The sequence below is a fragment of the Abrus precatorius genome, unplaced genomic scaffold (genome assembly GCF_003935025.1).
Source record: "Abrus precatorius isolate BTA unplaced genomic scaffold, Abrus_2018 Scaffold11, whole genome shotgun sequence".
NCBI lineage: Eukaryota > Viridiplantae > Streptophyta > Magnoliopsida > Fabales > Fabaceae > Abrus > Abrus precatorius.
In genome coordinates this window covers 3,082,019-3,095,294 of record NW_020874303.1, presented here as the reverse complement: position 1 = coordinate 3,095,294, position 13,276 = coordinate 3,082,019, and the positions used below count along the sequence as shown (strand labels likewise).

General features: G+C 34.4%; 1 protein-coding gene across 1 annotated transcript; it reads right to left on the bottom strand.

The window, feature by feature from the left end:
- Positions 1-70: 70 nt before the first annotated feature.
- LOC113853689 (glycerophosphodiester phosphodiesterase GDPDL3-like) lies at positions 71-11,849 on the bottom strand. Its single transcript, XM_027484208.1, has 9 exons — positions 11,638-11,849; positions 10,256-10,549; positions 8,903-9,018; positions 8,318-8,819; positions 4,364-4,402; positions 3,920-4,204; positions 3,281-3,420; positions 927-1,410; positions 71-586 (listed from the first exon to the last, which is right to left on the bottom strand). The coding sequence occupies exons 1-9, from the start codon at positions 11,753-11,755 to the stop codon at positions 285-287; spliced, it is 2,280 nt and encodes a 759-aa protein (XP_027340009.1). The 5' UTR covers positions 11,756-11,849; the 3' UTR covers positions 71-284.
- Positions 11,850-13,276: the final 1,427 nt, after the last annotated feature.

Here is a 13,276-nt window from a genome sequence, read left to right as displayed (position 1 = left end):
AATATATTTTACAACAGAAGATACAAATTGCTTATCTAAAAAGAATTCATACATACTTAGCTAGGATAGGGGGAATAAACATAGCTACAACAGTTAATGGAAATAACTTATTGCTGGAATTAAAAGATCTGGATTATTCTACCCGTCTGAAGCCAAAGACTTCGTTCTATTTAACCCAGAAAGAGACGTGGCATTAGAGGGCTAAAGCCAGCATAAACAACTACCCTTTCTGCCACCTTTTCCCCCTTCTTAGTGGGAAGTGGGAAGTGGGAAGACTGCATCATTCAAAGTAGAAGCGGAGCTACAAGCACAATCAGAGTGGACAAGAAGCAGCAGACAGTGACCTTAGCCTGTGCATTTCGTGGTGGTTGTGCTCCTGGTCCAGCCACAGCAATGGGGTTAGAAGATGGGGCTATTTTAGAAACAGTAGGCAAAGGAGTTTCTGTCACTTCAGATTTAGTCAGGGGAGGGGCTGGAGCCTCAGCTGGTGGCAAGTAAGATTTGGTCATAACTTGTAAAAGGCCACCTATTTCAACTGGTTGCATGTAAGGAGGTATACTGTTTCCCAAATTCAAGCATCTGTTCCCTGCAGTAGGATGAGGACAATAATATCAGTAATCAGATGCGAGACTTCATCGTAGAGCTGAATTTGACCTGAAGGGATTTGCTAAGGGAACACAAGGAGGAAACATAATGAGGGAGATAGTAAAATATATGATGGAATTGAAAACAAAAGGAGAAAGTAATCAACTGTTTGTCGTATGGTTACGTCTACAGCGATTATGAGGAAATATTTTTACTATATTAAAATAAAGTATGGGAGAGAACTCGAAGTAGAAAGTGTTTCCACCCTAAGTGATCAAACAGAAAATATCAGAGCCACCTAAAATCCTGGAGCAAGATATAAATGTTTTGTTTGCACTTACTTCTGTACCTATCAGCTGTTTTTGGGAAGTCTGTGATGACACCATCAATTCCTTCATTTTGGACAAATGTGTTGATCTCCACAGTTGGGTCTGACAAGAAATCCCATGCCTGAGATAGAAACTCATTGCTGAAGGTTTCTACATAAACAGAGATATTAGAAGATTTGAACTTTGACACAGTCTTTGTAGAGCCTGTCAGGAATAGGTCACTGACAGGATAAACAGATGCCTTTTTAACAACCACGGAATGAGCAAAGCTTTTGATATCTGAAATAGCTGAATTAACAACATCATCAATTATCTCATCAATCTGGTAGACAAGCTCATATTTGGTTTTCTCCTTGAATTTCAGTAGTACAGAACTATTAGTGGATTGAATCATAACTTTGGGAGCCCTTGGTTTATCATAACCTGCTTTGCTCAAAGTATCAATGACTGCATCAGTCACACTTAAGCTTTGTTCCCTTGCAAGATAGGCTGCATTCTGAGAGTAGAAAACACCTTAACTTGAAGATATAAAGAGAATAAATTTGTAGAAATTCATTATCTTATGCATTGACATGTTAAGAACACACAACTATCATTCATCCTCATAAAATCGAAACTGCATAATTCTCTTTCTCTTTTCTGTGATTGAAGAGACCCCTGATGGGATCAAGATGGGGAATTGGGGTAGGAAATCAGGAGTGGGGGAATCGAATTCTACACCTTGAACACTACAGCTTTCTCACGACCGGGCAACTGCTGTAAAACGTGTTATTAATGGAAAGTCCTTATTGAAAGTGTTATTAATGTAATCTCACTTGATTTTCAACTAGATAGTAAGACCCCTCAAAGCTATGTAGCATCTAGCCATTCAAGTATCAATAAAGAACTTATTTTCAAATTAACACTTGCCACTATACTTGTGATGAACCTCTTAGATGTGATGCTTGAGATCCCTATGCGTGTACCTTTCTTCCCTTCTTTATTCTTTTCAAGATATATTTTCTTAACCAAACACCTTAACAAACAGTTCTTTTAAGGTGTACAAGAACACACAATAAGAACTTATAGATTGTAAGTTTTATTAGAAATAACAGGATTCAATACACTGATAATATTAAATACTATAATTTCCAACAAAAACCTAATATTTGTGGATTTCTTATTGTGTCCCCGAAGGCACACCTTAGATAAACCATATAAAAGTGATAAGTGGCCAGAAGCTTCATGCTTTGACGCAATGTCAAAGATCTAGGATCTAGATGTATGACAAATTCCCTTTAACTGAACTCATTACTAAAAGGAAAAAATATAAAATTGAAAACTTAGCATAGGGTAACTAACATTATCAAATTTATAAATAGTGAAGGTTAAAAGTTGTTAAAAAGAAAGATAGTCATTCAACCAAGGAAGAGGAATGTGTAAAATCTACTTACATGGCTAAATGATAGCAATTTAAGAAGGTTGGATGACATCTCTAGACTTTGTGTTTTAGCTTTTTATACATTATAATAGCTAGATAACAGATCATTAAATAAAACAAAACCCTGTAATTCTTATAATAGTGAAGAATGATAGTTATCTTTATTATTAAAGAAATAAGTAAAAAATGTACTAAAATATTTTATTTTAAAAAATACAAATAATAAGTCTACATGTAAATATGAGTATATATACTCATTGAGTAGTGCTATAAAATAACACCCATACCTATGAAAGTAGATAGAAGTTTATCTTTTTCTACTTTGAGGATACAGGTCTATACAAAAATTTTAATTGTCAAAGATATTAAAAGATACGTAAAATATATGAACTAATTTCTTTTTCACTTAAAATAGATAAAATACGGTGTATCCTCTTCTGCATCCAGATAGGTTGCTCCTGCAGTACTCTAAAGTCTAAAATCATTAGACTTCCGTTTGTTGTTTTTCAATTACCCTTAATATTCTATAATAATTGCAACAATTTAACAGTATATTAAATTGGAAATAATTGGCAAGAATTTGATATTCCGTTACTCATTTGCATCAGTTAAATTGATATTTTTATTATTTATTCATATTATGTCAATTAAAGAGTGTGTTCTCTGTGTGCAAATTGCAAGTGTGGGATTGAGAGATGAAGGTGACAACTCATCAAATAGATGTTGCCAACAAATTGCTCGACCCCCTTCTCACTGTTATCTTGATGTTTACAAGGATGATACTAATGCCTCTTGCGAATCATGAGCAGTCATTTTTTAGGTTTTACTGTCTGACTTACAGCTTATTGAGCATGATTGCTTTTTACCGAAGACATTACGTTTTCACATATTCTACAGTTAATGGAATGAAGTGAAGATACAACTAATAGGCATAAGCAGAACGTACCTCGATTCTGATCACAACACCTGACAGGGAAGCCTTACTTCTTGTCAAGTTCAAGAAATCTGATAATGTTAATAATTGCACCTTGTTATATTTTGGGTTCCTTAACAAACTGAATGTTGAATAAGGGCTCAGCATTGAGGCTGCAGGTACAAGGAAGAACAGAAAAACACAGATGTCAAATATATGCTCAATCTATTCACAGAAGGCAGTGACGCACAAAAATTTTTTAAAAAAAGTTGCAAGCTAGGGCAAAATGAATAAACTTTTTAATAAGATTAGTTTTTCAAGTAGCTGTAAATAAGGGATTAGTCAGTGCAGGGTTTATATGCCTCTATCAGGTCCATGCAGCTTTAAAGCATATCTCTTATAAGATGGATGTAGCATGTTACAAAAGATTAATTCCACAAAGAAAAAGATCAAAACAGTTATGATAACATCTGTAAGCAAAATTGATTATCCTCTAAAGAGAAGAGGTAAGGTCATTTGTTTCCCAATTATTCCTAACTTATGATTTGTTTGTATTGTGTATATGTATCTCATTTTACTTGAATTTTTGCTTATTTGAATTCTAAATCTTTTACTGTTTGATAGGTCTTATATGGATGACCTGAATGAAGAGTATTGGACCATTTGACTTACGGGTCAAGCTTTTGATATCATCCCATTTCAAGTTGAATGTAAATATGCCACTGCCAGATTTGATCTCTGGGATTTGGGTGGCAAGTTTGCTGAAACGTGATTGAGCAGCGTTTGTGCTCTCAATAAGATCAATAGTGCTTAAGCAAAATGGTATTCCATCATTTGACATTTGAACAGGACAGTCAAGAACATCCGCACCATCTGAAATAGCCTTTTCATATGCTAAATCAGTACAGTGAGGATAATCTCCACTTGCTCCATATTTTGAAATGACCAAAGTGTTAACTGAAACATGAATGGAATAAAAATGTATTAGGTCAACAATTATGTAATCTATGCCAGTATAGAAGCGTTATACAATGAATCAACCAGGGATAGACTAATAATGAACAAGATGAGAAGACATATTCATAAAAGCATAACAAAGCATTGATTTTAATGTACCTTTCTTTGAAGCATTAGCGCCTATGTGAGCAAAGCAGTCTGCATGATAAGAAGAGAATTCAAAGTTAATTTGAAAGGTGGGGGAATTGTTTACTCATGCATTCAAAGATTATGTACGAAGAATCCACATTTAATTATAACATAGATATATATTTTTAGAAGATGCAGAAGCATAGTAAATCAATACTGGAATTTTCAATTACAATAGCATCCAATACTTTGTGGAAAAGTGTATTTATTTGTGTTCATGTAATAAGGAAAACGAATATCATGTTTAATTTTACAATGGCTGTTGTTAGGAATTACGATTATTAATTTGGGCAGTTATGTTTGTTAGCTAGTAAGGTAGTGACAAATGAATGGGAAAATATAAGGGGAAAGGAGGCATTTAGATCTGTTATCATTTGTTAATTGTGTTTTTTTCTCTTTGTGAAAGGAAAACCCTTGGAAGAGAGTTCTTTCTCCTTTCTTCTGTTCTACTGCAATCAATCAAGAAATATGTAGAGGGTAAAAGATGTAAAATGATAATAAATCAAAACAAAAAATTAGAATGTATATGAAGTAAGATATTTAAGATTAAAACACACTAAATTTAACATAATTCAACTAGGGTGGGTTACATCTACGGACAGTGACAAAATCTCCATTATGAATAACAATGTATAAATATTGAATATCATGAAATCCCTCTCATAAAACTCTCAACCTCTTGCAAGAAAGAACCCTAACAGAGAAAAACTCATTCAATATCTCTTCTTTTGTCACTTTCTTCTTTTCTACTCTATTCTCCATCTAATATGATGGTCCTTATATATTGATCAAAGATGTAAAAGATAACGTCATTATATATTATATTGTGTGTGTACTAGCACGCTCGTTAAGAGTTAAGACATGGAATTCTATATGTTGTCAATATCAATTCCTTGAGAGCCATTTTTTTAATCAAGAATAACTATACAAGCGTCATCCTCGTGGAAATACTATATACCCTCCTTACCTAGATGTCAAAATGAAGATAAACTAGCTTACAGACAGATCAATATTTGGCATGTTGATCCCTAAATTCTAGCATCATCCTTGCTTTAAAAATGCACTCGCACTTAAAATATTAAGAAAGTAAAAATGCATCCAAATGTAGGAGGGACACATTTAAGGTGATTCACCAAGACACTATCACCACAACACCATCAATACACTAGTAACATTAAATTTAAAGGATCATAGTTGCATAAAGTCCATTCTATTAGGATCTAGTTGCAAGGTAAGAACTTGAGCTCTCCATGTATAACATCTAGCTTTTGAGATGTGGTTGTCTCAAGGTTCTTATCAATTGGCAATAAATCCTTCCACTGCATCTCTCAATTGCAAACGACAATGCAGGTGATGATAGTGATATTGCAATGTTCACCTGAGACAAGTCAAAGGGCTAGTGCTGTAGAGCATGGGCACCAGTGCTGTAGAGCATGGGCACCAGTGCTGTAGAGCATGGTAGAATATTAGGATCTAATTGTAAGGTATGGAACTTTAGTCCCAGATAGGAAGGAAGCAATTTTAGTGTAAGGTTTATAAGGCTTAGGGCTCTCCAAATACAATGGCTAGCTTTTGTGACGTGGTACTCCCGGTCAGACATTTGACTTTCTGTCAGACCATAGTAGTCAATCCTGGATAGCGGCGCGGAGCGGCTAGCCTCAAAAACGCTATAACGGGGATAGCAGTAGCGGGATGACTGCTATTCTGAAGTTTTAATGCACACACATACATGAAATAGAACAAAGTAGGGGAATCAAAACAGAGAAAAGAGAAGAAATGAGAGGAGAGCTGAGGAGAGAGTTGAAAGGTGAGTTGAGGGGCTAGGGTCTGTGAGAGGGAGGGAGAAGATTCAGAAAATAAAGGGGGGCTGAAATCCCTTTTAAGCAGAACAGAATAGCAGCTGCTATAGCCGCGATTTTCGCTATTTTCGGCCGCTATTCGCGACGCGACAGCCGTGACACTGAACCGTTGCGCTGCTCTGCTCCACTATGCCGCGATAGCGGCCACTATGGCCACTATTGATAACGCGATAGCGGCCGCTATGGCCGCTATTGATAACTATGTGTCAGACATTTGACTTTCTTGCCTTCCTTTATTCTATTCCTCTCAATAAATAATACACAACAATTAAAGGGTGAACTAGGAATCACAATTTTATTGCTCAATAAGTGTCCAACCGAAATTAAATTGGAGACAAGTCTGGCACACAAATACATCCTAAAAGGAAGGAGTGATATCACCAACGACATTAATTAAAAGAGTATTATTAGCAATCTGAATGTTGTGAATGTCATTATAAGGACAAACATTGTTCAAATGGATAGAGGTACAAGTCATATGATTGGAGGTCCTAGAATCAACAAAATATGGTGAATATATATCATTGGATATACCCGGATGCCTAATGCAGCTGAGAGTACTATTTGCTGCACCTTTTCCGGAGTCAAAGCATCAGTAGGGGGTGAGACAGAAGTGGGTTGATCAGCCATGGAACTAGCTGCATGAAAAGCTTGTACCTAGTACCATGTTGGTCTAGTGGGACAGTCCGTGATAATAAGGCCATGTTGCTTACAATAGTTGCAAAACTTCTTGGTGCAATGGCGAGCAATATGTCCAAACTAGCGTGAATAAAACTGAACCTGTCATGTATCATGACCTTTGGCTTTGGCTTAGGCAGAATAGGCAATAGCAATAGCTTCTGAAATAGAAGAGTCATGAGACATGGCGACAATTGAGTGAGGAGACGTTGTTCCTCCCAAAGCAGTTCTCCAACACATACATCCAAAGAAGGGAGTGAGTTCCAATTTAGGAGAGCAGCACGTACAACTTCAAATTCTGGTGGAAGCTTCATGAGGAATTGATCCCACTTAGTGACCACATAAACCTCTTGAACAACAACCAATGAAGTTTTCAGAACATTAGCATGTACTATGGAAGAGTGCTCAGTCCACAAGTTTAGGAAACCAGAATAAAATTTCTGAACAGAGAGATTAGCTTGAATATAATTGGCTTATGTCCAGTTCCAACTGAAAGCGTTTGGCAGAATGGTCCTAGTTGAAAGCTTGAGATAGTCCCACATGTCTTTGGCAGTAGAAAATGAGCACAGGTTATTGACCATTAGAGGCTCAATGGACCCGAAAAGCCAGGAAAAAAATTGGGCATCCTTAGTCTCCCAAGCATCCAGCTCAGTTGGCTGTAGGTTTAAAGGAGGTCCCATCAACATGTCATCACATGCCTTTCCCTTTCACGGAGATCTTAGAACAAAAAAGAAGCAAGAACCAGCAAGACCAAGAACCCACAGGTGATGAGAAACGCGCGCTACGCAACAAAACAAAGGGCCACAAAGGAGAGCGTCGCAAATGAATTTGCAAAACAAGGAGCGACGAACCAAAGCACACTTCACTGTTGTGCGTGCAACGGAGAAGAAGAACAAGAGACCAGGAACCAAAGACCAAAACACGCACAGTTTCGTCTAGGAGACTTGCGATACCATGCCAGAGATTTGGCTTTCTAGCCTTCATTATATTCCTCTCAATTAATAATACATAGCATTTACAACTATTAATGACACTTGATCCAAATTCCTGATTTGTACAACCTAAATTAGGAATCCTGAATATATACAAGCTGAATAATATTCCTAATTTATAATAGAAAATAAATATCCATATAACAAAGTAGCAGATTGTTAAGAAAAATAATAGTCGTCCAATGGACTCCTTGCCTAATACTCCCAAGGTTTTTACCACATTCCAATGTACAAATACAATTTTGCAGTAGAAACAATAATAGTAATAGTGAACAAAACATTGAAGAAGTAAGTTTCCATTTGTGTAAGAGTAAATGTATGAATGCAGTCTCTCAGTTCAAATGAATATATTTATGGATGGCCATTTTAATAAAATGGAAAAAGACATAACTTACTAATAGCTTCAGATGATGTTAGGGGAAAGTCAGACAACACACCATCAACAGAGAAGTTTCCATTGTCAATGAAATTGAGGTACTCAGCAACAGGGTCATAACTGTAATTAAAGCTAATTGGAATATCATTCGCGAAATCTGATGCAAAGACCTCCAGCCCCACTTTGTGCGCATCGGAGACCAAAGAGGTATGTGGTAGTAGATAAAAACTTGGATCTACAGGCCATATGTATCCTTTGGGAACAATAATTCCTGAAGCATATGTCTTGATGAATGTTAGATTTTTTGAAAGTGAACCATAAGTCTTATGGGTTGATGGGTCTACTTCATCTAGTCCCAGAAACCTGAAGACTAGTTTTGTCGTTCTTGGGTTGAAGTGTGCTCTTATACTTCTTAAGAAACCAGCTTCAGGTGATGAGATATAACGGATTTTTACTGTTCTAGAAACAGAAAGCACGAAGTTTCTCATGCTCAAATTGTGTTTTGTGTAGAATGCATCATGCTGCAAAACATCGGAAAAACAAGTCTTAGTTCTGGAAAAACTAGAATACTGGATGATGAAAAGGGATTGTGCCTTCCATTTACCTGAATATTCAACCACAATCCTGGTGGGGCTGCTTCTTTAACCAAGTCATTGATAGTAAGAATTTCATTTAATCTTCCATCAAACCTGTTTGTTCGAGAGTATACTCCCTGAACCACTGTCCAGTAATGAAAACAGTTAGCAACTATATATAAAGCTCAAAAGCAAAAGATACAGAGAAATTACACACCGACTGTGGGTAAAACATATATATTACTAGTGTAACACTTCACAGTTGTTAAACAACTATTAACCAGGATATGCACCCTTATTAAGTTATTTTGGTTTTTGAACAACAGGGTTGAATATCTCAATACATTTATAAATATTGAACAAGAGAATTTGGCACAAAATCTACGAAAATGCCAATTTCTATTACCAAATAGAATACGTCAAAAAAATCTATGACTAGGCCAAACGCATTTGTCATTAATTTACAAGCTGCAAAGAGACTAAATCATCAAATGACAGCTATCACCACAATAGTAATCAAAGACAGTGATCATATGCATGGGGAGAACTAAGTTAATAGGGATAAGCAGAAATCAATTAAGGTTAGCATGATGTGAAATAAAATAAATAAGAAGTGACTTAATCTAGCAGGAACACAACTTCTCTGGCATAAATTTCATATTTGCTTGGGAATAACCTTTGATGCATTTAGCAAAAATTGGATGAAACATAGACTTAAAGATGGCAGAACATACAAAAAGAAGTATACTTTAATGTCCCAGTGATTATATATTATACGTTCCTTAAATTTGTAGGAATTATCCACTTTAAAACTTGAGAGGCATAGTATGTTCCAGTTTCTTCTACTTTTATATTTGGCAGTACGGTATCTCAATAATTTGATAGCGTGATTTTGATAGCGTAATTACCAAGTGCACTATTTAGGCCTTCTCTCATTTAGCTTACAGTTTTGTTTTTATTTTTAATATTAATTGCAAGTTTTTAAATCCAAGGAACCAAAGTTTTTGCCCATTAGGGTCTCAAATTTAGATGTTCATACTCTAAGTGATGTGCTGGAGTATCTAAGAGGTGGAAAGTAGAAATAAGTATCCTACTTTCTGATGGGTGCTGCACTATCTTCAAGGTTCTGAAGCCCAAGAATCCAAGGTGTGAAACTCGGGGTTTTGTTTCTAAATTATGTTCTTCTCCACTTCCTTCGTCCAATACTAAACAAGAATTACAAACCTAACCTATAGTTGTTAGTTACTGTTAACTTCTAAAATTATTTTAATACATAAATGTGTCGGTGTAAGATCAATGGAAGAGGTGGAAAGAATCAGTTGGTCCATCAATTACTGAAAGTATGTAACAAAAAGTTACATCATTACATAAGTTGAACTTACACTGGACATTGGATTGCAGGTCCTTCAGGGTGTAATCCACAGCAAAATAGGAGCTGGTTTGTACACCATTAACGGAGTAATTACTTTTATTTTTGAAAACATAATCAATGTCAGTAGCATTTTCAAGTTTGATATCTGGAACGCAGATCCCACCCGCATCTTTCGTTAATTGCAAATCACACCATACAATGAGATCTTTTAAACCAGTTTCTACTGCAAAAACATAGGCAGCATCACTGGAATCAGGAAATAGCCCAGAAAACCCACCACGTGCAATGACCAATGGTGGCCTTCCTGCAAAAAACTTGTCCTAGTAAGTGCCACGACACGAAGTACAGAACAGAAGTTTTTCATATATATATATATATATATATATATATATATATACATAACAGTGCACAAATTCAATAACATGCCGAATAAAATTCACAATGGCTTCTTAAATTTTTTATGGAAGAAAACTTTAATATCTAATTATATCTAGAGTTATATTCAGTTCTCAACTGGCCTTCACCTCTCCATTATTACCAAACAGAGATTTGAGGTTCTCTAATTTCACAAACAGTTCATTTTGCCAAAATTGTGTTCAAGAAACTAATTTCCCCTTGTTATATATGATTAACTTACAAACTTTTTTCTCATTTCATTTCTTTTTAGTTTTTACTCAATTATTCATAACTTCACCATACAAAAGTGAGATTAAATAATTTTGAATTTTCAGACAGTTCATTGTGAAAACTAATCACAAAGCAAACTTTTCTGTATGCTTTCAAAGCTTCCGTTTATCACATGCAAAAACAGATTTATAAATTTCTGATGACTACTCAGCCACACCATCCTCAACAACTTGATCCTTGTTCCCACTTCAAAACTCTCACTCCTCTACTCACTCTCATTCTAAAAACAAAATATAATTTTTCTAAGCACCAGAATACAGTACATTACAGCATCTCAATTTTCAGCTTCATATATTTCCATTTTCACCAACGAAATTTCAATCGAAGTTTGCATGCAAGAAATGCACCCATCCTCTGACTGATAGCAGGACGTGAAATCAGCACCAACCCGACAAAGAAAAATGCTAATAACACAGTCTTTTAAATACAACACTGTGGCACACTTTTTAACACATTTTTTGTGATCGGTGTAACGGTTTAAAAATTAATTTAACTTTTTAAATGAATTGACTAATTATAAAAAAACGCGTTAAAAAGAGTGCGTTGCTAACATTTTCAGATAGAAAAAAGGAACACTCGAGAAAGTTAAGTTTAGCTTCGAATAATTCGCTTTTTCATTTTATTCTTTTGGTGCATTTTCTCGGCGAGACATGCATGAAGCGAAAATCAGAAGGAAGAGAAAAGAGAGTGAAACGAGACACCAACCGCTGAGAGTGTTCCAAGTGGTTCTGTTAGATCCCCGAGCAGAGACTAGTGCTAGCAGCGAGTGAAGAAGAGGAAGAAGCAGAGAGAGCGTACGGGGAAAAGCGCGTGGTTTCCACATTCCGGCAAAGTTTCTTTTTCCGGGAATGTTCCAGCTATACCTGCCGGAGAAAAGGCCAATAGATTTGTCAAGCTTATAAATTGGTGACAACCATGATACACTTGTATTGCATGCATTTAGAAAGAGTAATTTTATTTTAAAATTATCAATGTAAAGTATATCATTAATAATTGCATAAAAGAAAAACATTAAAATTTAATTAATAATTGTTTGATTATTTACAAATGTCATTTTTCTTTAATTTAATTATTTAATTAAAATTTAATCATTTATATTTAATTTTTTATACTCGTTAAATATTCTAACTTTATGTTAAATTATAATTATATGTTATTTAGATTATTTGTTAACTTTATAAAACTTAAATAAACGTTAAAAAATAATTAAATACCTATTTATTTTAAATATATATTACATTAATTTTAATATATATATATATATATAATTTTAAATAATACTAAATTAATTAAAAATTATTAATAAATAGTATAAAAGCAAATATTTAATTCCCATTAATGAATCAACCATTTCTCACGTGTATATATGACAAAATAAATTTTAATATGTGTTATTGTTTTGAATAGGATTGATTTGTGATTCATTCAATAGTTCAAAAATAATTTGTTTTATTGGTGTAATTGTGATGTTAATTTTACTTATATTTTATATTAACTATTTATGTATAGTTATATGATCAAAATGAACTTTTATTTATGCTCTCACTCGGTATATATTTATACATGTGACAAAAATTTAGCCTTAATTCAAAGAAAAAGGTAAAAGTAAAATAAAAATGAATTTTTACATTTATATAATGATTAATAATCTAATGTTATATAAAATTATACTTAATTTATCTTTACAAGAGATTAATTAATCTTGATGGTTAAGTTTTAATGGTGCCATAAGCTCCTCCATTTTCTTTCCTATGAGTAAATTCCACTCCCAAAGACTTGAACGAATAAGAAATAGATATTGATTTTGAATGTTCAAATTAATTGTATTCCAACATGAGAATTTATACTAAAGAGATAGTACATATTTGAAAATGTTGATCCCTATTTTCTTATAGAGTCACATCTGGTTATCTTAATCTAATTAAATATTAATCTAAGTAATTTAGTAAAAAAAATTAAAAATAATGTATATCACATATATATATATATATATAATTATCATTTATTAAACTACAATTATATGATAAAATGTAATTAAATATTTATTTAATTATAAAATAATTTTAAAAATTATTAAAAATTCTTGGAAACTAATTCATTTTACGTAGACGAAAGCGTTCAACGTAAGTGACACGTTTTGAAAGCTAACGGCTCATAGTAAGGGCTTAACCGCTTAACGCTATAGGTGGGGTCCACTTACTGGCACCACCTACCTAGCATGCGTCAGTGGCGTGATGCCATGCAAAACGCTGCGTTTCGAGTGGTTCCCACCGCCCAGAGAAAGAAAGCTAGAAGGACCAAATGACAATGTCTGATCGCGACATATCATCCATTAACGTGTTTG